Here is a 25,778-nt window from a genome sequence, read left to right on the forward strand (position 1 = left end):
AATAAACCCTGAGACCCATTACCTTAGCACAAGGTCTCTGCCATATGAAGGGGAGTTTTTATAGCCCTTTACCATTTGGTAGTTTTTGATGGATTTGGATACTTTTGACCCACTCCCTTACTTCTTGAAATGTTACCCTGCATTGGCTTCCATGGTTCTGCCCTCTGGTGGTTCTCCTCCTACCTATCTGATCATTCTTTCAGAGTTTCATTTTGTAGGTCATCCACTTCTCTTCTTCCTGTTTTCTGAAAGTGCCTCTGGAGTCTCCATCCTTGTCCCCCACCCTCCTTATCCTATTTCTAGGTGCTCCTAGCCACAAGCATGTCTTTAGCAACGATCTTTATGCTGATAGCTCACCACTTCCAAGATGGATTTCTGAGTTATCTCCCTTCATCCGTTTTCAGCCTGTCTTCTGACATCTCTGCAGGGATGTCCAGGCATCATCTTAAACTCAACCAGGGCCGGCTCCAGGCACCAGCACAGCAAGCAGGTGCTTGGGGTGGCCAATAACAGTGGCCAATACTAGATGCTTCGGAGACAATGAATAGAACAGGTAATCATCAAATGATCCACCCCCTTTACTCTCTCCCTTCTTTTTCTGTCTCTTTGTACAGTGACATTATGCTCCCAGTCACTCAGGCCAATGATCTGAGTGTCATCTTTACTTGGCCCTTTCACTGGATCCACATATTCATGCCTTTGTTACACATCATCTCTAAAATCTGGCTTTTTCTCTCCATCCACATTCTCAAAACTCTCCTCCAAGTCCTCATCACTTCACATCCTGACTACTGAAACCACCTCTTTTCTGGACTAGACTACTGAACCTTGCTGGCTTCAACTCTAATCAGAATCCTGCTGCCAAAAGAATTTTCTTGGCTTGTCACTCTGACCACACCAATGCCCTCTTTGATTCCCTTCACCCATTCCCCCTTCAACACCACATCAGATACAACCTTTGTGTCTTTTAACACGTCACAATTTACACACACACCCCGATACCCTAAGCTGACTTACACATCTGTCATGACGTTGACCTTGCCAGCATTCACCGTCCTCCAGTCAGCTGCTCCCTCTGGGTTTTCTCCCATGCTGCCCAATGTGCATGGGGAAACTCCCTGATAAAATCCAAAAAGCCACTACCTTCCTCATCCCTTCTTAAGACTCACCTGTCATGATGCCTACAATATCTGGCCTGCTGACCATGGCTAGGCAGAGCTAAGATGTCACCACTTTTCTCTTCCCCTTCTTTCCATGTCCTACTCCCTTCCTCTGCACTTTCATACCCAATTTAAAAAAAAGTAACAAAATTGTGCCAGTTCTGCACTACGTTTGTTTGCATGTTTGCTGTATCCCCATCCACCTATCCTTTATCTCTGTGTTTCTCTAGATTGCAAGGCCTTCAGGGTGGGTTTTATCTCTTTTCTGTGTTCATACAGCATCTGGCACCATGGGGCATCCATCCTTATTGGGCCTCTTGCATGCTACCATAATACAAATATTTACCTTTAATAATAATGGAAGGACCAGAGTCTAGAAAACTTGTTCAATCAGTCTCAACCTCTAATTTCTTTTATGGTGCCCATCACCTTGCTCTCTCAGGCCCCGGTTTTGCCATGCTCACGCTGCACAGAGTTAAAGATTACACAGATTACTCACACTGTATAAAGTTAAATATGTGCGTAAATCAGCATGTCAGCGCTGTCTCCCAATTATAAAGCGCGCACTCAAAGATATACAGTATTAGTCTGTCTCTTCTTTCCGGACAGCAAGGCCTGGACTTAGTTTATTAGTATGCTTATTGTGGGAAGTCTAGGCCAAAAAGTGGCATCTGCTTTTTGTTCTGCAGGCTCAGAGGTGTGTAGTCACTCTGCCTGTATAATCCATATGGTCTCAATTATATCCCTGCTTTTTTCCCACTGAGTTTGTACTTCCCCCTGTTCCCGAATTAAAAGTTGTTTCATTTCATCATCCATCACTTGCTTTATTTTCAGCCGAAACGTAGAGCAATGCTCAGATCAGCCACAAGATGGCACTACATCACAACAGGCCACTTGTCTCTTCCGCATGTACAGAAGTGAAACGATATCAGAGAAAAGTGTAGAGAAGGGGGACAGGATCCGTGGTTGAGATGTTCAAAGCAGTGTGGGAGAGTGAGCCACACGTATTCCATTCATTTTAATAGAAGTTGTGTGTCTACATCCCCTTTGCTGCTGTGGAAACTGTTTAGCTAAATCCCTTGGCGCTGCTTTGAGTATCTCAACCACCATCATTCAGTACACTAGATTGAAATTGGTTTACCAACAAGGTCAATTAACTTTTACTTAGTTCTATCAGAAAAAAGAAGCATGCGGTTATTCTTACTAGAGCCACCACTAAAACATTTAATTCATTCCCCTAGTTAAGTATCAGAGGGGTAGCCGTGTTAGTCTGGATCTGTAAAAGCAGCAAAGAATCCTGTGGCACCTTATAGACTAACAGACGTTTTGGAGCATGAGCTTTCATGGGTGAATACCCACTTCCTCAGATGCATGTAGTGGAAATTTCCAGGGGCAGGTATATATATGCTAGCAAGCAAGCTAGAGATAACGAGGTCAGTTCAATCAGGGAGGATGAGGCCCTGTTCTAGCAGTTGAGGTGTGAAAACCAAGAGAAGAGAAACTGGTTCTGTAGTTGACAAGCCATTCACAGTCTTTGTTCAGTCCTGAGCTGATGGTGTCAAATTTGCAGATGAACTGAAGCTCAGCAGTTTCTCTTTGAAGTCTGGTCCTGAAGTTTTTTTTGCTGCAGGATGGCCACCTTAAGGTCTGCTATAGTGTGGCCAGGGAGGTTGAAGTGCTCTCCTACAGGTTTTTGTATATTGCCATTCCTAATGTCTGATTTGTGTCCATTTATCCTTTTCCGTAGAGACTGTCCAGTTTGGCCGATGTACATAGCAGAGGGGCATTGCTGGCATATGATGGCGTATATTACATTGGTGGATGTGCAGGTGAATGAACCAGTGATGGTGTGGCTGATCTGGTTAGGTCCTGTGATGGTGTCACTGGTGTAGATATGTGGGCAGAGTTGGCATCGAGGTTTGTTGCATGGATTGGTTCCTGAGCTAGAGTTATTATGGTGTGGTGTGCAGTTACTGGTGAGAATATGTTTCAGGTTGGCAGGTTGTCTGTGGGCAAGGACTGGCCTGCCACCCAAGGCCTGTGAAAGTGTGGGATCATTGTCCAGGATGGGTTGTAGATCCTTGATGATGCGTTGGAGGGGTTTTAGCTGGGGGCTGTATGTGATGGCCAGTGGAGTCCTGTTGGTTTCTTTCTTGGGTTTGTCTTGCAGTAGGAGGCTTCTGGGTACACGTCTGGCTCTGTTGATCTGTTTCCTTATTTCCTCGTGTGGGTATTGTAGTTTTGAGAATGCTTGGTGGAGATTTTGTAGGTGTTGGTCTCTGTCTGAGGGGTTAGAGCAGATGCGGTTGTACCTCAGTGCTTGGCTATAGACAATAGATCGTGTGATGTGTCCGGGATGGAAGCTGGAGGCATGAAGGTAGGCATAGTGGTCGGTAGGTTTTCGATATAGGGTGATGTTTATGTGACCATCACTTATTTGCACCGTGGTGTCAAGAAAGTGGACCTCCCGTGTAGATTGGTCCAGGCTGAGGTTGATGGTGGGGTGGAAGCTGTTGAAATCGTGGTGGAATTTTTCCAGAGTCTCCTTCCCATGGGTCCAGATGATGAAGATGTCATCAATGTAACTGCACACCACACCATAATAACTCTAGCTCAGGAACCAATCCATGCAACAAATCTCGATGCCAACTCTGCCCACATATCTACACCAGCAACACCATCACAGGACCTAACCAGATCAGCCACACCATCACTGGTTCATTCACCTGCACATCCACCAATGTAATATATGCCATCATATGCCAGCAATGCCCCTCTGCTATGTACATCGGCCAAACTGGACAGTCTCTACGGAAAAGGATAAATGGACACAAATCAGACATTAGGAATGGCAATATACAAAAACCTGTAGGAGAGCACTTCAACCTCCCTGGCCACACTATAGCAGACCTTAAGGTGGCCATCCTGCAGCAAAAAAACTTCAGGACCAGACTTTAAAGAGAAACTGCTGAGCTTCAGTTCATCTGCAAATTTGACACCATCAGCTCAGGATTGAACAAAGACTGTGAATGGCTTGCCAACTACAGAACCAGTTTCTCTTCTCTTGGTTTTCATACCTCAACTGCTAGAACAGGGCCTCATCCTCCCTGATTGAACTGACCTCGTTATCTCTAGCTTGCTTGCTAGCATATATATACCTGCCCCTGGAAATTTCCACTACATGCATCTGAGGAAGTGGGTATTCACCCACGAAAGCTCATGCTCCAAAACGTCTGTTAGTCTACAAGGTGCCACAGGATTCTTTGCTACTTTTTCCCCTAGTTAGTTCGGTGTCACAGTTCATCTGATTTGGAGGCTCATGAACCATAGCTGGATCTGGGCAGCATGGCAGAGATCTGTCCGACTCGCAGTTGCAGTTTTCCATTCAGTGCTGGCACTAGTTACTAGTTTTTACAATGACCTTCTCAACTTAAACTCAGCAAGCCAGTTCCATGTGAACCAGGAAAATATCTGCTAAGCTCACAGACCACAAGCAAATTTTGCAAACACTTCTCCCAACTTTATTGATTTGCCAGCATACCAAACAGCGTTTAGATTCCCAGCACATAGCTCAACTCTGCTTGAGAGGTTGGGCTTCCATGTACCATTAGATTTAATGGCTGACAATGGCTGACAATTACTTACATATTTGCTTCATTTCAGTTACTGTTGCTTTGTCAGTGCCACAATGCTTAAACTTCCAGTGGCTGATGATCAAGCCTTTGAAAGTGTAGTATAAGGATAACTCATGATATTTTAGATGTCTCTGCTAGAACCTTTTGTCCAAAATGACCACAAAATGCTTCATAACCTAGGCACTCAGAGTATTAGTGGAATGGATAGTGGCCAACTGAGTGCCACACAGGGTGGAGAGAGGGGAAATTCTGATACCATAGCAAACCTTTGCTAGTGACATGGGATTTGTTTTAATGTCCATACAGTGCAGGGAAGACCTCTGTTTTTAAAGTCTCAGGCACCTTTTATTCACATAGTAAACAGCATGGCTCACAATGTATCTATGGCAAATAGATGAAGGGCTGAGACAACAGTGCTAGGATTTGACCCTGAGAGTCCAAGAAGTCTCGATATTTCAAAGCAGATGTATAGAACCTTGAGTTATTCTTTATCTAACTAGATATTTACATGCCCCTCCACCCCACTCTGACACTACAACCACTAAAGCATCTTGGTACATAACCATCATTAGTGCACACAGCCCCATGACACTCCTGGGAGGGAGGGAGGTATTAGTGCTCCAGTTTCACAGATGGGGAAATGAGGACCAGAGAGAGATTAAATGATTTGCCTAAAGTCACCCTGAAATACTACAGCAAAACTGGAAATTAAACCGAGATCTCTTGAGTTCCAGGACACTGCCTTAACCACAAGACTATCTTTCCTCCATCTCAGCTGGGCTGATGCCTTTCATTTTCAGGGGAAGGAGCAGTGGCGGTGCTGTGCTTGTGCAATCATACCTTTTGGGGAGACACTGCCGAAATGAGGGGGATGAGAAGGAAAGAATAAAATCAGGTATAATATCAGGTAGCTGCCTAGGATCCCTTGGGATCGCCAGTTCTTGCCAACCAATAGCACAATAGTTTCCATATATCTGGGTTTAGGATGACCAGATGCCCCAATTTTATAGCGACAGTCCCGGTTTTTGGGTCTTTTTCTTATATAGGTTCCTATTCCCCTCCACCTTCGTTCCGATTTTTCACATTTGCTGTCTGGTCACTCTATCTGGGCTGCTCTCTCTCTCTATATATATAAACACAGACACACAGAGGTTTTAGCTCACTCACCATTTTAATCTCAGTAACTCCCCAATCTGAATGTATATTTCATGTGGTGTAACATGTGTAACAGCATAGTATATGTTATTGTGAAATGACAAATCTATTGTATTAAGCACCTTGTGGAAACTGCTGTACCCTCCCAGAGTTAACAATGACTGCCCTCTAGTGGTACAATTACCAACCACTTGTCTTTCTGTCTACAGGACTACATGGCACACTTCCTTCAGCAGTGTGTACTGTACACATACATAGCCCCCCTAACAGGGGTATCATGGCAGTGTAGAAATGACACACAGCTTAGACAAGCAGAGAAAAGACACGCCTGAAGGATGTAGGTACATCCTGGAGTACATACCCGACACAGCTCTCTAGTCCCCCAAGCTGCGCTTTCCTCTCTACACGGCTATTTTTAGCAACGTAATGTCCTGCTGCCAGAGCCTTTCCCCTCAGCAGGGGAAGACTCCGGCAGCTCCCCACCGCTGGAGCCTTAACCTGCTGCCTCCTCTCTGTCAGAGCCTTTCACTGACACACGCAGCTACATTCTGCAGTGTGGATGTGGCCCGCTTTCCCCTGGGGTGCCTAGCACATGACACGCTGCCACAAGCAGTGTGTAGTGTGGGTGTCACCTCAGAGGTTTGCTAGTGTAGCAACCGCGAGCTGAGTTCACAGCAGGATAAAATAATGACTTCAGAGAGGAGGAGGAGGAGGGATGGTGACATTTTAAATGAAAACTGTAGCTCTATAGTCTGCCCTGAGGAGTTAGTAAAGTTAATAACCACGTTAGGCACAAACACAGGAGAGCAGGCTGGCGAGAGAGTCACACAGCGTAAATTGCTATTTGAATGAAGAACAAGCAGGTCATGTTGCTTCATCAGGCCTTTATTACTCCAGCATCTTCAGTCCATGTGTACAAACCTTTTGCCCTTCGATGCACGTGTTCAGCGTCTGCTGAAGTCAAGTAGTTCAAGAGTTTTTCAATGGGAGACAAAGGCTTCTAAGGGCAGAATGTCTAAAGTTTAATGTCTTTGAAGTCTTAAGCAATGTTATTGCACCCTCACTTTATTATTTCACAGACTGGGTCTGTCTCCCCTCATCCTCTGTCTTCTCCTCCCCATTGCCCCCTGGCTTCTGTGCTAGGTGTCTCCTCTGCCCTTTATGTCGTTTCTCTTTTTCTGGAGAGTTTCTCTAGCTGCTCGCCCGAAATCTGTAGTTTCTCATCTTTTCACTTCTTCCCACCCGTCTCCCCTTCCTGAAGCCACAGTGTTTCCTTTAGAGCCTGATACAAAGCCCACTAAGTCAGTGGGAGTTTTTCCATTGACTCTAGTGGGTTTGGATCAGGTCCTTTGTTAGGGGACCCAGGTGGTCTGCAACTGACCTATAAAAGTGCATGCAGAGAGGACAGCTGCAGAAAGGGGAGAAACTGAACTCCTTTCTTTCCCTTTCAGCAAGGGCTCTCGCATGTTGGAGTGTACATACGAGTAAAGGATTCACTACTTGGACCTAGATGTTGTTATGTTCACAGCATACACATGGAGAAGCTAGCTAAAATCATAAATATTCTTGTTGGCAGGTTGCAACATTACACCACTGTGTTTCTTAGAATTCAGAATGATAACACACAAGAACCCCAAAACAGAGGGACACCAAGTAGGCTGTTCCCTAAAGCACAGAGGCACAACTTACCCCACCTTACTATCCACTGTCTGTCTGCAGACAGGTTTCACTATAGAGCTTCCCAGTCTGAAAGCTCCCTCCTCTTAAAGTGATAGCTTACAATTCCAATACAGTCCTCAATACACCACATATCTATAATGGCTGAACTAAAACAAAAAACCCTTGAACATTGGGGTGAGATTCCAGATATACTTGGCCCCTTTCCTATTTTACTAATTTTGTTATGTTGCTTCAAAAAGAGGCACCTAAGAAATTAAACTATCCTATCTTACCTTAGCATGGTTACGGGGAGTAGAAAGGAAAGTTGATAGCAGAAGAACACGAGGCAACAAAAGAAGATCTCGGATGGATGATGTGATGTCCTGGCCAGATCAAAAGGGCTATTCATCCACAAAGAGATTAGCAGCAAATCATAGTGAATGGCCTACCATGATTGCAAACCTCCAGTAATGGAGATACCACAAAAGAAGGAACAACCTAGGTCAAATTCTAGAGGCAAATCCAATCTCCTACAGTGGGAGATGCATATGTGTAGCAGAAGGCAATGTTTAACACTGTGTGACTTGCTTCTTTCTAAAGTAATGCAGCTTCTTCAAAAATATTGCCTCAGGAGCTCTTTTCTCTCAGAATTCAGGTATCAGGAAGTCATAGATTTTAAGGCCAGAGTGGACCATAATGATCCTCCAGGTTGACCTCCTGCATTGGACAGACCATCAGTACAAGTTCTATATAACTTCTCTATTGAGGGGCCAATGCAGGGCACTGGGGTGTGGTAATAACCTAAGCTTTTATTTCCTCAGGGCCTGGGTTCATGGAGGTAACAAAACACCCCATTAAATCACTCTACACACAAGCAGGGAAGAGTAATTCACTCGTCTATACAATAGACTCAGTCAATTGCTCAGCAAGACCTGAGTCAGATGTTTGGTACCTGAACCAAATACCTGAGGAAGGTGGGGTGAAAGGAGGCATGTGCTGGAGGGAGATACACAGTTACTAAACCAGAGCGAAACAAGATCTAAAGCGAGAGTTGGAAGTTATTAAAGCAAGTGGGAAATGCTGATGAGGGAAATTCTTCTTCTATTCAGTCACCCGACTTCATAGCAAATGAACCGTCTTTACCATCAGTGAAGGAAAATTTACTGGTGTGTTTTGAAGTGGCAGATGTTGAAGTAAGGTTCTAAAGTGGGAGGTGAGCTAGTGAGATGGTTAACCCCTATTCTAGCTGGTTACGGATACTGAATTTTTCCTTTATGTTGTGCATGGATAAATGTAAAAGCAAGAAAAAGGTGTGTGTGTGTGTGTGTGTGTGCCAATGATAACTGGACAAGGCTAGGGGAAAGATAATGATTCCAAAGAACTGAAAAGTACTAGAAAAATCTGCACTTAAAGCCACATAACTATGGTCAATGCAATAATCAGGTCCCTGGATCTATGTCAGTTTCTAATGATGAGTAATTGCCAGTAATTGAGAGATTGGATCATACAATTGTACAATTTGCATGGGCTGTGATACACAGTACACTGTAAGGGCCCAGTCCCGAGAGGTACTGTGTCCCAATCAGGGCCGGCTCCAGGGGTTTGGCTGCCCCAAGCAGCCACAAAAAAAAAAAAAGAAGCCGTGATAGTGATCTGCGGCAATTCAGCGGGAGGTCCTTCACTCCAAGCGGGCGTGAGGGACCCACTGCCAAATTGCCACTGAATACCTGAAAGTGCTGCCCCACTCCCGAGTTGCCACCCCAAGCATCTGCTTGATAAGCTGGTGCCTGGAGCCGGCCCTGGTCCCAATATAAAATGCTGAGCACACACTTAAGTCCTCTTGGCCTCAGTGGGAGTTGAAGATCCTCAGCATCTTGTAGGATCTGACTTTGTAGTGACACAAAGGAGAATATAACCCACTGGATAGTTTTGCTGTAATGGTTTATGATGAGCTGTTTATTTTATCAGGAATATAAAACAAAATGAAGGTGGGTGGGGTTCTCGTCAGTTATTTACTGCCCTGTTCATGCGCTCCTAGGAGCAATTAGCCTTTAGACACTGGGCTTTTCGTTGCATCTTGACCACAGTGATTCATAAGTCTACATTCTATTTTTCCCTTTCTTTCCTGATGTTGCTTTACTTTTCTAGTCAGAAAACAGGTGTGGGAAGTAAAGGATGCAGAAAAAATCTTTTTTGTTTGAACAGGTCAGATGTAAGAAAAGCAAGATCCTGGGCCAAATCCTGCTTGCCTTACTCACATGATTAGCCACCCCGTTGAAGCCAGGCATCTAGGATTTGAAAGGTGAACAGGATTTGACCTTTTATGTGCTTATAATTATTATAGCAAACAGGGCTTAAAAGCATTGCACAGTCCAGGGTCGCACCCAGGAATGACACAAGAGCAACCTCTCCTCCGGTCTTTTTACACTACCTGCTCTAGTCAAAGCAATAGCAGTTGGTGACATCCACCACTCCAGATGCGGGAGCTGAATGAATGACTGACCTCCCAATCATGCAATGTGATTCACTGAATCAAAGTCTGGTAACATCTTGGCCATTGAACGTATGGGTATACATGGTAGGGCAAGGCTTGGACAAATTTTTGGCCCAAAGACCCTAAAATCTGACCAACATGTCCTGAAGAGTCATAGCTCAGTCACCCATTAAGGGACAGGAAGTAATGGAGACAGAGAGCACTTCTGACAACAAAGATTGCCTCCTGGGCATTTCTGGAGAACATCGCCCCTTTATGAACTGTGCACCTACCATGTTTCATTGCTTTTCACCCATAGCTTTTCTTCTGTCTCAATAATGCTGAATAAGACTTTGGGGCAATAGGAAGCAGAAAATCAGACATGACTCTGCAATGAAATATGGCAGCAAAATGCCAGTGCAATTATGGATTGCCCATGGAGAAGCATCAAATTACAAAGCAGGGAATTGATAGTCCTGGGTTATCCCCACCCTGCCTATCCTTTCTTGTATGCTGTTTGCATGTTGACTCCTCCCTCTGTTCTCACTTCATTGCCTGTGTGTTAAATTTTCCAATAACCACCTTTGGTGCTTTCTCCTAGCTGCCACTAAGCATGGGAGGAGCTCCGTGTAAACATCCTCAATGCCACCGTGTTATCCCTTATCTCCTCTGCTGTGATGCTGTGACAAAGTGGGAATGTTCTTAATGTTTCCTCTGAATACTGTAGGGGTGCCTCAGTTTCCCCTATCCATTTCTTAGGGATCTTGGTGGGCAGATCAGGGTGTATAATGGTTGCAGAGCCAATGGTTGCAGAGCCCCTGTGATACTATCTGCACAGAGAATGGCTGACACTCTGTCTCTTGGCAACTAATGGCCTAGACCCCTCCTCTGCAAAGATGCCAACTGAAGGTGTTGGAAAACAAAGAAATCAGATGATTTCCTGGCCCAAGAAAGAGACAAAGGCCAGAGAGGAGGGGCTGGAGAGAGTCAGTTTGGGGCTGGCTGGGGATGTGGAGTGAATGCAGATGTGGGTGTCTGGCTCTCTGCCACCCAAAATGGACCTGGCTGAGGTGTCCTGTTCTCTGTACCTACAAGCTCTGTTTTAGACTGTCTTCCTGTCATCTAATAAACCTTTGTTTCACTGGCTGGCTAAGAGTCATGTCTGACTGTGAAGCAGGGGTGCAGGATCTTCTGACTTCCCCAGGACCCCACCAGAAGCCTACAAGACACTGAACAGTGGGTAGGGAAGCTGGTGTGGTGAGACCATTGTGCCCATTGTGCTAACCAGTATCGTCTTTTTGTTACCTTGTGTTCCTCCCATCTCTTCCTCATACCCACCTGCTCTCTATAGCATTACTCTTAGACTGTAAACTCTACGGGGAGGAGCCATCTCTTTATTGCCTGTTAGTACAGCACCAATGGGGCCACCATCATTCCCACAATACAAGTAATACACTATAATAATAATAGTCCCCCTTTGAGTAGCTTTGGTGAGACTACAGGTGAAATATGACATGCATTTCTGGGCATCTCAAAGCCACAAATGTCCTGGGGAGAAAACTAGACTTGCACAGAAGGAATGCCAGGTCTCCTATGTGAGAGATATTAGTATTCCAGGGAAAACTGGTTGAGATTTGGCAGTTAGGAGGCATTGGCCATCACCTCTTGTACCTGCGCAAAATGGGCAAATTTCCCCTCATGCAGAGGGACAGCACAAGGCCAATGCACCATTTCAGCCCTCAAAGTAGCTTTTCAGTGCTATGTAGGCTGTGTGGTGATCCCCTGCGCAGGAGTGAGCATCATCCCCTATTGTTAACCATGGGCTCCCAGTGTTCAGCAGGGAGGTAGGCTGTGCGGGGCATGCATGGAGCATAGCTTCCCAGCCAACATGCACAACCTCCAGGGTGCACCTTGGGACCCTGCCTCACAAGTTACACAGGGAATATGGGATCCTATTTCAGTAGATGCTAACCTGCAGATTCCACAGGACAAGGGCTGTATTTCTTCTGTTTGAATAGCACTGAGCATAACAATGGCACTCCATACTCAGGGAATTATAAGATGGTGAAATAGCCTCCAAAAGAAAAGTCACAGATGCTCCTTCACTAAGCTGGGACACTTAAAACTACATTAGACAGAAGCACTTTTAACTGCGTGATAGGAAGCAGTCCTCTGTGGCAGGGGATGGGCCATATGACGTGATATAAGTTGTCCATCTCTATTTTTTTTATGACTCTCTGTTTTGTGAAGCCCTGAAATTGAGTATAACCCCCTCATAGCTTCAAAAGCACGTTGTGTTTGAAAACACTATATTAGCTTTTCTTTCTAATTTGTTTTATCCTCCTCTTGCAAACCCAAACAATTCCTAGACAGTGACTCGCAATGACTAATGCAGTCTGGGAGACTTCTAGGTGTCCCTGTAACTTAAAACCAGAAAACAAGCTCCCTAATTCAGTAGCTAGACATTCCATTGAAGACCTGTAGCTTCTGAGTTTTTATTTTCCTTCTCCTCAGGGTTAAACATGCTTTTATCTGCAGCTCGTCTCCCTCCCACACAAAGGGATAACGTAAGATCTGCAGTAGTTTAAGATGAGCTGTAATTCAAACATTCTTTGGCTACAGTGCTGCCTACATTCTAAGTTCTACTGCACTGGGGAGCTCCCGGACGTAGTTAAAAAAATGAAATGTGCTGTGATCTTGCTGTAAAGAAGGGAGGGAAACCATAGTTTAGGCATGTTCCCAAATCATTCTACAGCTCTGCAAGACCCCAAACCTGTCACATAAAGCGGGAGCAAGTTTAGAATACAGTTTGGGCCCATTTACACTGCCATGGTTTAGCCTTGTTAGGAAACCAGGGTGTCACAAGCCAGTCTTCCACCATGGTAGAAATGATAGTGTTGTTGGAACCTTACAGTGTAAATGCTGTGAATAAAGGCCTCCCTATGCACAAGAGGATTTTACTGAGTTTGTAGCCAGGTGTGTGTCCTCATCAGCCATGGTTATAATGTGATTTTTAACTATCTGGGTATACCGGGATGTTTCATGCCTGCTCACGAGAAGGGTTGTAACGTGATGTCCAGGCTCAAACCAACTGTAACACCAGCATCAGCCTCCAAACTTGCCAACGTGTGAGACAAACCATGGAAATGTGTGACCAAAATTTGGCACACACCTGTGCTTTGTTGTGTGTTGTCTCCATGGCTGACAGGGTTTAATGGCTTCTAACCTGTGTTTAAGGAAGTTTTTTCTCACTGCTTGAATTAAACTGCAAAACTGGTTTATTATTTGATGCATACAGTGAGGAAACCTCCTTAACAACAGGCTTTATAATTACAAGCCATTAAAATCTGTCAGTCACAGTGTGACACGCAACCATATGCAACAGTTCATTTGTCCGCCATGTCATTCCTCCTCTCACAAACAGCCACTTCTGTCCTTTGTCTCCATCACTTCCCCACTTGGCATCCTCTCCCAGTTCTTTACCCTCTTCCTGCTCTTCCCAAATCAGCCAAAGGCTGAAGACAAGAGTGCTCTTACTCCACTCCCAAAATAAGGTATTAGGAAACTACCTGGAGCTATCAGGGAACAGCAACGGTGGAGTGTTCTGGTGGCAATGGCTCCTCTTGAAGCTCTCACCTTCCTTCTTATCTGTCCAGACAGCAAGCTCATCTTGGGAGGTGGAAGGCATAGGCATCTCCTCAGAGTCCTTCGTAGCTCCACACTTCCTTGGGATATAGCTGGGCAGCAGATGGTGGCTTGCAATGGCTCCTTCCATGTGCATGAAGAGGGAAGGTGCTGCCAACACACACCTGGGACCTGCACATAGTGATGTCACCACCACAACCACACAAGCCCAGGGCATGCTCCTTGGACAGTGTCTCTTCCTTCCACCCCCACACCAGTTGGCAGCCATTGTGGACTATTGTCCAAGCTGCTTCAGTCCAGTTTACACTGTCAACCTTAGCAATACTGCAGGACTGGGAGTCTCAAGGGGCTCCAAAGTGAAACTTATTGTGAAATGTGTTATGGTTGAAAGCTCTGGTTTGGATCCCCCTAGACTCGTCTAGCAAGGCCTCACTCCCACCCCCTCCCATCAACCTAAGCAAGCTGAGAGTGCCACTCTATTAGCCTCAGTATTGTTTTCAAGACCTAAGATAAACATTTTCACTGAATGTGCCCTTGATATAACAGTGTTTGCTAAATGGTGTTTGTTGCCTCCCTGCTTGGCATATTTAAGCGAGAAACCAAAATAATAGATTCTCGGTACCTCACCCATTTTTCTACAAGTGCACTCACTACAGTTGTGTGGCTTTTCCCAGGCAAAGGAGGAAAATTTTTGTGGGGGACCTTTGCTGAAATAGCAGCAGCCCAATACTGGTTGACATGTGTTTGTGCTGAGGAAAGTGCTGCTACGGGGTCATACTGAACTGAGTTACCAGTAATTCTGTCAGATGAGCATGTCAGAGCAAGCTTCCATAGAACATGGTTCTGTCTGGAGTGTGGCTTATATGGTTACTGTGGCCAGTAAGACAGTTTAACCATCTGGAATTCGGAAACAGTTTTCCCTTAGTTCATTTTTTCTGACCATAATTTTACAGGGATTACATGAATCATCACGTGAGGGACTGTGTGGTGTCTGACAAGGTGTAATATAGAAAACAGATTCTCTTTATACTGGCTTGTTTTGTAGATCTCATTGACAGCATAAATGAAGGCAAATCTGATATATACTGTACTGCACCTTGCTGTATGGAAAGATTTATAAGTGGCTTAATTTGTATTATATAATATAGTGTACTGACAAATTTAGTGTGAAGCTACAAAAACATATTTTAAAATATATGCACAAATGGAAGATTTAAGATTGAACTTTCAGTCTTAGCTCTGTTGATCCACTTGATTCCCTGACATTAATGTTTCATTAATGCTAGTCGTAGGCACAGAATTTCATTTGTTTTTGTTTTTTTAAATTGCCAATGCCCCTTGTGAGTTACATTATCTAGAACTGTTTTGATGCTTCCTGAATTAAAGTACTGCTCAGCAGAGCCGACCGAATGCATCCTACTATGCCAAATGAAGTGGTGAAAGAGATAAAATACTGTCGAAACACCTACTGAAGACAGCAAGTCTCTTCTGAAACAGGGAAAATTTACTGTAATGTTTTGTATTTGAAGAAAATCTAGAGTGGGAGAGAAGATATAGGACCTCTTGGAAAGTTCTAATTTAATTAAGAAGCCAGAAACTTAATTCAATTGTTAGGTCTCCATAGCACTTAAAGTTCTATTCTGAAGACTCAAGAGACCTAATAGGTCTTTTGCTGGCCTTCTCTAGAAGGGTATGGAATTAAAAAAAAAAAAAAAGAGTAAGCATGTCAGCATATGACTGGCAAACTATAAGGAAAATCTTTCTGAAATTGTGACTGATACCTTGCCAATGGCCTTTCAGTATTGGACTGAAATAGTGGAAGTTACAGGCTTTTCCCTTCCTAATAAAAGAACAAACCAATACAGTGTGCATACTTGTCAAACATTTTATTTGTCATTCACACTAATTATAATATTGAATTTACAGAAGAAACTGTGGTACAAAGAAAGAAAGCAAGTCTCCATTAGAACTAAGTTAGCAGTCCAGCTGCTCGGCATGCTAGTCATCATGAATTTTCCTGTAGCACTGGACACTGCCTTCACTATGTACACTAAGTGTCTACTTTGACGTGGTATCTAGAGACATCTTGTAGTGGGGGAAATCTACTCCATTTTCTTTTCCTATCTGGTTAAAAAAACAACAACAAATAAACCACCAGTGCTTAAAAGTTTCCCCTTCTGAAAAAGTTCAGGGTGACAGTGTTGAAGGAAAATGTGACCATTCCAGTACATTGCAACATCTGTTTTGTAAACATATCCAGTAAATGCTGAACAAATATACTCTGATGCTGTTCTGATAGGATCACATTTCCCATGCGTTTTCTATCAGATTTACCATACAGTCATTTCAGACTGAAAGTTTCTTTTTTTAAATGAAGTCATAACTGTCACAGCCAGAAAACCACAAAGAACCCACAGGTTTTTGCACATTCATTTCTTCCCTACAAAAAAAACAAAATAAAATAAAAAAGTGAAGTGTGTTTGACAGAGACCATGCTATAACTGTTTATAAAAGTGAATAAAAATGTAGTTAATTTTGAAGCCTAAAATAACTAAGTTGGAAAGAAACAAGCTTCACTTTAGTATTTTGCCAACACAAGGATAAGTTCATTAAAAACACAGAAAAATTTTAAAAATGCAGAGTAATTACAAGCACTAACAATATTTTGCTATATAGCTTTTTAAGTCTATTTACAATAAATACAAGTAAGTCTGTTGATGCAACTCTTCTACAGTAAGGAGAAAAAATGCCAAGTGATCAGTACTGACCAAGCTAAATTAAGAAAAAATGTTATGATGCAGGTAAACAAGAAAGTATTTTGCTCAAATAAAAAATAATCTATTATTTCTGAATTTTCAAACAAATCAATGAAAAAGGTCACTCAGAAAATAATAATGTATGTTTCAAGGACCCAGGTAAACCAGGACACATATCAACTGTCTCAGACTGTGGGCCACTTTCTGGAAATTGCTTGTCTCCTTTCCAAAAAATGATTTATCATAATTATGCATAAAATCCTCAGTAGCAGTAAGACAGGATGGGCCTGACTGCCACTTACATGAAGGACTGCTCTGGCTGTGTAACGGGGGGACTTAGAGTGCGTATAAATGTAATTTATAGAGCAGTGGAAAGGGGCCTTCATGCAAATGAGAGTCAAGTCCTATATTTACTCAAGTCTAACAGTAATTTGACTGCTAAGCCGGGTTGTTTCAAACATGGTTACAAATTATATTTTGCAAAAGGAACATTCAAACCCAACCCTTGGGGGAAAATATTAATAATTGCTATTTCAGTGGGATTAGAATCCTGAGCCGTCTGCAGGGGCAGAACAGTTTGTAGGGAAATGGAATTGTCCTTTTAGGTTTAGTTCAACAACGGGAATGATAAAACTGAATTAATTTGAGAGGCATGAATACAGGAAATGTCTTGCTTAAACTTCCTTCTTTCACCTGCTAAGTGCTTTTGTACAGTCTCAAAGATATGCCACATATATTGTCCTCAACATTTGTTGATGATCAAGACAATTTCTTAAAAATAAAGTATGTGGCTACTGGGCATGAAGGGGGGATGGTTTTCAAAAGACAGATGTGGTTCATTTTCTGGCCAATTTATGATTTTTCACGAGGACTTGTGTGGATTCCAGTCTAAGCAATGAATGAGGACATTTTTCAAGGTCACTGGAGACAAGAGACACTGACTATGCAAAGTGTCACAAAGGCTAGTTAAAGTTCAGTATGGACACTGTACTTTCAAAATATACTTTAACACTTTGTGTCTTCCACTTCTTTTGTTCTTAGCAAATTTAATATATAATTATGCTGAACTAAAAGGACAATGCCAATTTACATATTTTAAATAATAAGAAAACAACTTTGAGCTTCCACTGATATCCTTTGAAACATTCCCCCATTTTCTGCATGAGAATAACCTTATTGACCATGTTAGATGCTTCAATTTGTAACTTGTTTTATTCCAAAGTGCTTCTGCATCTGACCAAAACAAAGAAGCAAAACCTAACATATATATATATATATATTTATATAAAGAAAACTCGAAAAACTAATTGTTTTAAATAAGTCCAGCTGTTTTGCTGCCTGCAGCCAAGGATCTTTGTAATTCAAATCCTTTAAAAAAATTTTTAAAACATCAAACACTGATCTGAAGTCCTGCTTTCAAATACTCTTCTGAGTTGACCTGCAATTGTTTCACTAATTTAAGAGGTACATTAAATAACAATCAGATCATTTTGAATGCACACATGTCAACATCAGCAGTTTGTAATTAACGGGTAGTACAATAAATGCATTCAGACCAAACCCTCTAATAAAATAGTGCCTTAAAATTTACAGTGACATCTGATACGTTTGTGCTGTTAACGATGGGCAACAGTGATGATTCCATAACAGCAGATTAGTACTCTTATAATGCATTTAAAATTTTCTACAGGACAGAATATTCTGTGCACCAGGTTTGAATATTCTTCTTCCTTCAGAACTATATGACTACAAAACTTTTAAACTCCACTTGTTTGATATTCTGCTTTCCAGTTGAGTCTGATAGCACTTTTCAGCTCCATTTACTTGTGATTTCTTAATTTCTTTATTTTTAGTACACTGGTATGTAGAGTGTTGTGCTGGAAACATTGGATGAAATCCTGACCCCATTTAAGTCAATGGGAAATCTCCAATTGACTTAAATGGCACCAGGATTTCACTCTTGGAGTGCCAACTACATGCTAGATTCTGTCCTTGAATGAGTACTTGACACCTACTAAAGTCAACAAGAAGCCCAGACAAGATCAATAGCAGAACATGGCCCTAAATATTTGGTTGACCAGAGATGCTTGATACCATTATGTCGGCTTTACAAATTATATACTTCCATACTGCTGATCCTTCAAGTGATTGTTGGTGTTGAAAGACCAGCAGAGGAAAAGAATGACTGTACAGGGTTTCAAATGGCAAATAAAATAAATGGAGCAAAATGTAAACAATATGGCTAGATAACTAGACAACACATTACCCATCGTTATCTCAGCCTTTTTTCAATGTTATATATTTAACTTTGGCTGCTACCAAAAAAAAAAAAAAAAGAGCATATTTAAATAATAATAGTATCAACAAATAAGAAAAGTCTAAACATCAAGCATAAATATTGAGGAGATCATAATAGTACAGTAGTTGAAAATGACCTAAGGCTGTAGCCATTGCATTACACAAAGTCCAAAAGAAAAAAAGTTAAATTACCTCATTGAAAAGGGGCTGATTCTTTCAGTTGACAAAGCAATAAAGAAGCAAGCATGATTTTTATTTTAAAAATGAAATCTTTTTGCATTATATAAGGTGCCAAAAAAGAAATAAAAGAAGTTAGATGCAAAGCAGGATGAGTTGCATCCTTAAAAAATTAATAATAATAAAAAAAATCCATATTCTTTGGAATATATAACTTGGTAAAAAAAAAGTCAATGTCCAAGATATAAAACTTCTTATTCACAGCATTGCTAAATCAGAAGCATTCACAGTTTCCCTCTGGGAATCTTCCTATACTTCCTTATAACTAACACGTCCATATGATTAAGTATACTCACAAAAATTGTGTTAGATTTAAGTCTTAAAATTAGAAGTGAACTAAAGCACTTTTTAGGACTTTGGAGACCTCCAAAATCAAGGATGTTTGGAGGCCACTGGTCTGAAAACAGCCTGGGTGTCTATCTACCCACCTTCCCTATCTCTAGACCAACTTAAATGTTCTCCTTTCCAGAAGTTCAGCCCTTGAAAAAGGCTACTTTTCTGGAATGACATCCCTTCACTGATTGGCTAACACCATGACATCATTCCTGAAGTACTGACTTTTGGATTGTTTGCTTATGAAAGTGATGTATAAACATGGCAGTGCCCACAGGCAAGAAAGGTATTTATGGGATACCTATGGGCATCAGCAGATAAAAAGCACTTTAGTCCTGGCCCATCTCTACTTATAATTAATTCAATATGGTCGCCATACTGCTTCTTCCAGCCTTGCTGTGGTGCCCATGTTGGTAGGGGAGTTGCTGTGACTACCTTCTGCCTCCACCACATCGCTTTGGTTTGGAAGATTGGGGTTGAGGAGAGTAGACCCTGTGGAAGCATTAGTGCAAGGAGGGAGGATACGTGGGGGTGACCGATCTCCCCCAGACATCATGGAGAACTGGTATGACCCTGCTGATGTTCCGTAATAGAGATGGTAAGAAGGTGAGCTGGTCTGAAATGGACTACCTTGAGACTGAGAAGAACCAGGATATGGAGGAGGGAGATAAGTGTGATATCTTGTGGCTGTGGTCATAGCAGACATACCAATTCCTATTCCTGAACTGACAGGCGTTGGGGTGTAGGTGAATGCTCCAGGATAGTGCATACGAGGATCAGATATTGAAGGAAGAGTAGAGAACGGGCGATCAATTCCCACCCTGGGATCACTGAATGCTGTTAGGTCAGAAGCACCTAATTTTTGAGAGAAGAAAAACAAATCAATTTTAAATGGAAGAAACAAGATTTTAATGAGTCAAGAAAGGACAATGCTTCCTCATGGTGGATCAGTGACAGGGTATTGGTACACTGGCTATCTGAAACTTTTGAATTCATTTCAGTAAAGGGGCAATTAAGAGGATTGCCCATGCCCTATAGGTTTATATTTGCTTGCTTGTTCTCACAGTACTTACAGCCTATGCAACATTTCCAGCTTCAGAGTGCTTTATAAACATTAACAAAATAGTCATCACAGTGCCTTTGTGAAGCAGAAACACGATAGTAACAAGTAGTTTTGGAGAGGGGGAAACTGAGACACCAAAGCTCAGTAATTTGCCAAGGACCACACATTGGCAGAGATGGGACACTGAATGCAGGTTTTCAGTCCAATGCTTAGTCTCTTATTGTAACTGCCTTATTTGTCTGTCTTAAAGATGGAAAGCTCCTTAGAGCAGATTCTGTTTTTAGGTATACATATGTGAGTTGTGCACACTACAACTAATAATAGTGGTCCACGTTGTCTATCAACCTTACTGAAGTTAAGAAAAATCAGGTCTCTTTAAGGTGTCTGAAGTTGGGCACTGAAAAATGGAGTCTCCTGAAATCACTACTGACTTCTGAAAATCTTGGCTTTAAGAAGTCAATAAAATGACATCTATTGCAGATTTGTTTCCAAGCAGGATACTTTGGGATTAAAAGATTGAAGTGTTTTTTTTTAATGGAAATGTTTCACACCTGACTGAGCTGAACATCTGATATGACAGCTAAACTCTGCTCCCATTGGTTTGACACAGATGAAAGTGGGCTCCCCCACACCATCGCCTCCTCCAAAGGGATTAAATAACCTGAACAGATAATGGCCTCCTTAAAAGGGTCTTCATCCTGACTCAGATGAATGGAAGCTGTCAGTCACCTGAGGTGGCAGCTATCAAAATAACAATAATAAGAAAACTTTCCCGAAAACAACTCTTTTCAGACAAGGAGTGGAATCTGTATGAAAGGAGTGTGTGTACAGAAGGAAGCACTAGTATGTGGAAGAAGGAAAACAAAGCAGTCTGCTCTGACTGGATTGAAAGGTAGAGCAGACATACTACAGTGTCAGGTTCTGAACGCTTGTCATAGCCAGATTTCTTCAATGAGTTTCTAAACCTTTCTTAGTTCCTTAAGAGTGTTTTTGTGTGCAAGTGTGGGTTTTACTGGGGGAGTTACAATGATACAAAGAGATATTTTATGTTAATATCGAAGAGTATTTAAAATATAAATAATATCCCACAAACAAAAACCTTAATTACAAACCAGTTAAGGTTGCTTGAAGGCAAAACCCACCCAACTAGACCCATGAAAGCAAGGAAATTGCAAGTGAAAGAAGCACTCAGATATTACACTAACTCCAGTCACTGACAGATTCTGCATCTCAACAGGGAAACCACTTCCACCTCCAATAGATACAGAAACAAATGACACCCCCCAAATTCATCTGATGTGCTATAATGTAAAACCTTTTCACCGATCTCACAGTTTCCCACAAAAAATATCTCATCATACAGTAACCTAGTGTGCGTATTTCTATAGTAACTATAAGTGAATTTCCTTGCGGTCAGAGTTAAGGTTTTGTAATATGGTCTGAGTGAGATGAACTCAGGGCATGTGGTATATTTTTTTATCTGTTGGCATTGGAAGTGATTTTCCTGTCAGTGATAATGTTATGCCGGAGTGGTAAGGGAAGGTGAAAGAGTGTTGCCTCTACATAGACACCTATATGCATGTACGAACCGGAAAAAATAGGGGCAAAAATATGTCTTTAAAAAAAAAGAGTTTAAATTAGTTATCTTACCATCTTTAACACACACACACACACACACAAAATCTGTATGTTAAAGGTGGTCAAAATGTTTGGTTCCAAAACAATTTTCAATCAAAAATGTTTTTACATTGGTAAATAAAATCTTTCCTGGACAATTTTAGTTCTGTTTGAAAATTTCTGGTTAGTCAGCAAATGATTTTTTTCCCATTTTTTCTTTTTTCTTTCTCACTTTTTTTATTTTGCTCATGGATAAGGGGGTGGTGGGAGGAAAAAAAGGAGAGAAAAAGGGAGAAAAAACAAAAATAACCAAAACGTTTCATTGCTTTGGTTTTAGCTTGTCTATGAAAAACCAAACAAAAACATTTCACAGAAGATTTTTTTTAAATAAAGTTTTAATTGTCTACAAAAATCCATTAGCAATTTCCAGCCTGCTCTAATATCTAGCTGTTCCCTAACCTTAACAAAATAACCTACTTCTACTAAGAAGCCCAGATAAGGATAGGTGAGTGATTAAAAAGTGCATCTTTGAAAACAGTATTTTTAAGCAGGTACAACCCACTACAAGTCCAACAGCAGCATAGACTATAGGCCACTCAAAGGGTCCCACTGAGGTCAGAAAGATCTCTAGCTACTCCAACAAGGCCAAAATTGGCTGCCATGGAGTGAAGTGTAGAATTCATGATGGCGAACACCCAAATGTTGATTCAAGATGTGGGGTTTAATGTCAGTAGATGGACTGTGGTAAATGACACAAAACCAGGTGGTAAGTGTTCATTTAGAGATACCATTTTTATGTTGGCCTGCAAAGTTCTGCAGTGCAATTCGACAAAGACATAACATAACACAGTAAAACACAACACTTAAAATGTCAAAAACCCCACCATCCCCTCTTCAACTGTAAGCCCCTAATCTGCTGTGATCTGCTCTGAATTTAGAGTGAGGAAGGAAGCAGAGATGAAACATCCGCAGCATTCATTTCTTGGCAGATATTGCAGCTCTCCAGCTATCTAAACTATTTGTATAGTTCTGCATCTCTCCCATTTCAAAGCAGCTAAAATTAATTTCTCTTCTGGTTTTTGACAGTGACATTCTGGATTTCCCCATCACCTAGCTAAAGCCAAGTAAACATTTGAAATTTTTTTCTTGCAGACTCAAAATGAATTTCATCCCAATTTGAGTAAAAAGGTAACAACATGCTAAGAAGCTCCAACCACTGGTATCACTGTGGTTTGGAAACAGCCACATGGCTATGGTGGTACCTGTTTAGTGCAAATAACTTTTAGGTACTTACTTGAGAGTCGGCTTGAGAGTTCCGCAGTGAGGGATGTCATGCCACTAGCTCTCCCAGGTGAAATTGGAGTGGCAGGGTGCACTGAGGGTGTGGCGATTGATCCCAAGTACTGGTAGGACTGATCATAGGACCATGGAGGAGATGGCTGTACTTGCCTTGTATCTGCAAAGAAAAAGAAGAATTGTGAGGTTATTTTTAGTCTCTAAACATCATGATCAAACATAGGAACTGAACCAAATGGTTTATACAGAAACTTATCATTACAATTCACTTCAAACATTCTCCTTTGTTAAGACACCTTCAGAGGAATCGCTTTTTAAAATGTTATTTGTGCTGCTGTGATTTTTGATCAGTTGAAGCTTTTTGATAATTCACATTGATGGTGGTCAGGGAAAAGCGGATTAAACTTCCCAAGGTGAAAGTGTCAATGCACAAACTGTTCATGGCTGAGATACATTAGTATTTCAGTCGTGCAGTGTTGTTGCTGCTGTGCCACAAAAGTAAGACTCACATGTCGCTGAGTAGAAGACAGCTATACTAAATTGTGACAATTTAGACTGGGATTTTCAAAGGATCCTAAGGGAGTTAGGTGCCCAGTTCAAAAGGATGTGGGTGTCTAATGCCCTCAAGCTTACTTGGAAATTCCAGTGTTAGTTCTGTGACAATTAATTTTGTTAGAGATAGTGATTACAGAAGGTCTGTTACTAGAGATGAATGAAACTACTAGAGCTGGATGAACTTCAGAATTAGGAGTTCTTGTGCAAACCTCTTGGAACTGAAAAATTGGGAAAACAGGATATTTCATTATTTTTGGTGCTTCTAGGTGAAATCTGGAAATGCAAACAGTTAATTTTTTTAAACAGAGATGAAAGTTAACCAATTATTTTTTAGCCTCAGAACTAGCCTGGCTTAAGTTTGGGGTCAAAGGTTTGCAGCAGGGATGAGAGGTAGTATTTATATTTGTCCAAAGCAGTGTGTCCATAGTAGGAACCACCTCTTTTTGCCACATGCATCCGACGAAGTGGGTATTCACCCACGAAAGCTCATGCTCCAAAACGTCTGTTTCCCCTACTGCTCAAACTGACTAATTGCCTCTTTGAAAGAAGCAAATATCAGAGCGGCAAAAAGCTGATACTATGCACAGAATGGATACCAGCACGGAAAGAAATGCTCAAGTTCGAGGTGAAGGACTTTGAGCTTCCATAAGAAACCACATTTGAAGGTTTCTTGAGAATTATGGGGAAGATATTTACATTTTGTTTCTTTCATCTGTTTAGAAGTGGAGATTTATCCAAAAGCAGAGTGGAGTAACCTGGCCTTTTAAAAAATTACTTGTAAGGCCACTTGCAGATTAAACCTACTAAATCAATCTAGTCCCATTGATTTCAATATGTTTATTCACCTGAGTACCAGGATAATTGGATCCTGGAAGGACCAACTCTAGCAGGGAAACTGTATAGTTCAGTCTTCTTGCCCATTCAGCCTTGGTGAATCTGCTGAGTCTGCTATCCCAGAAGCCATTTTTTTTTACCTATTTTATCTGAAGGGTTTTCTAATACCCACATCACTGCAGAAGAAGGTCCCTAGTGAGCTTCCTGGACTCTCTGCTTTTCTTCTTTCCTTAGAGGAAGCTCCACTTCATTTGTATTTGCATCTGTTTTCCTTCACCACCAGTTATGGTAGGAAAACTATTTCAAAGAGGGAAGGATCTTGTAGCATGCCCTAAAAGTGGTCATACTCTGAATTATTCTAATCTGCCCTGGAAGTTTGTTTCACAGCGTAACCCGCATGACTCAGCATACTTATCTCCTGCTCTCATGTGCTCTGTCTTGGCCTGTAGGTATTGAAGAAGTGTGAGGAAGGATCTCCACCTATGGAGATTGACATGTGACTGCCTTTGGGAAGGAGCTGCAGCTACCTCTCATCATTCTCTGGCTCTTCATGGAGAGGAACGACGGGAGGCACTGTCACACCACCTATTTCAGTTATGCCATGTAGATGGGTCAGCACCACCTTCTCACTGATTGTGTCTAAAACTGAAAGAGTCGGCAGTTTGAACACTGAGATATGAACTCTACCCTTCTTTTAATGCCAGTACGACTGCCTCAGTACTGTGCCCTGGCCAGAAACCCAAGAGTGGTGTATTTTGTGATGCAGGCACATGTCCATTAGCAACTGGACAGAGGCTACCAATATATTGGATCTAGCTCATTCAAGATCCACTGTCAATTACTATTGACCTGAGATGGATCTGAAGCAGTGACTGAGAGATGAAAGGCTCTGTATCCCATTACTAACCCCATAACCCATCTAAGTTTTCCTCAGGTAAAAAAAAATCTAAGTGCCAAAAATCAACCTTATATTTTGTTCCATGAATTCCCAAACACGTAATTTTCATTAGTACTTGTCCTAGAATGGCCTTAAAAATGAAGAGCTCTGATTGGTTAACAAAT

At 41.8% G+C, this 25,778-nt stretch overlaps 1 protein-coding gene across 7 annotated transcripts in view; it reads right to left on the reverse strand.

Annotated features, from left to right (window-relative positions):
* Positions 1-15,598: 15,598 nt before the first annotated feature.
* The window catches only part of RUNX1 (RUNX family transcription factor 1), a 219,772-nt gene continuing 209,592 nt past the window's right edge, over positions 15,599-25,778 (reverse strand). For all 7 annotated transcript variants that reach the window (XM_050929377.1, XM_050929344.1, XM_050929393.1 and 4 more), the window contains 2 exons: positions 23,326-23,487; positions 15,599-20,206 (listed from right to left, as the gene is read on the reverse strand). In XM_050929377.1, the coding sequence (XP_050785334.1) occupies positions 19,713-20,206; positions 23,326-23,487 (656 nt within the window). In that variant the 3' untranslated portion in view covers positions 15,599-19,712. The remainder of the gene's footprint in view (positions 20,207-23,325; positions 23,488-25,778) is intronic.

The sequence above is a fragment of the Gopherus flavomarginatus genome, chromosome 1 (genome assembly GCF_025201925.1).
Source record: "Gopherus flavomarginatus isolate rGopFla2 chromosome 1, rGopFla2.mat.asm, whole genome shotgun sequence".
Taxonomy (NCBI): domain Eukaryota; kingdom Metazoa; phylum Chordata; order Testudines; family Testudinidae; genus Gopherus; species Gopherus flavomarginatus.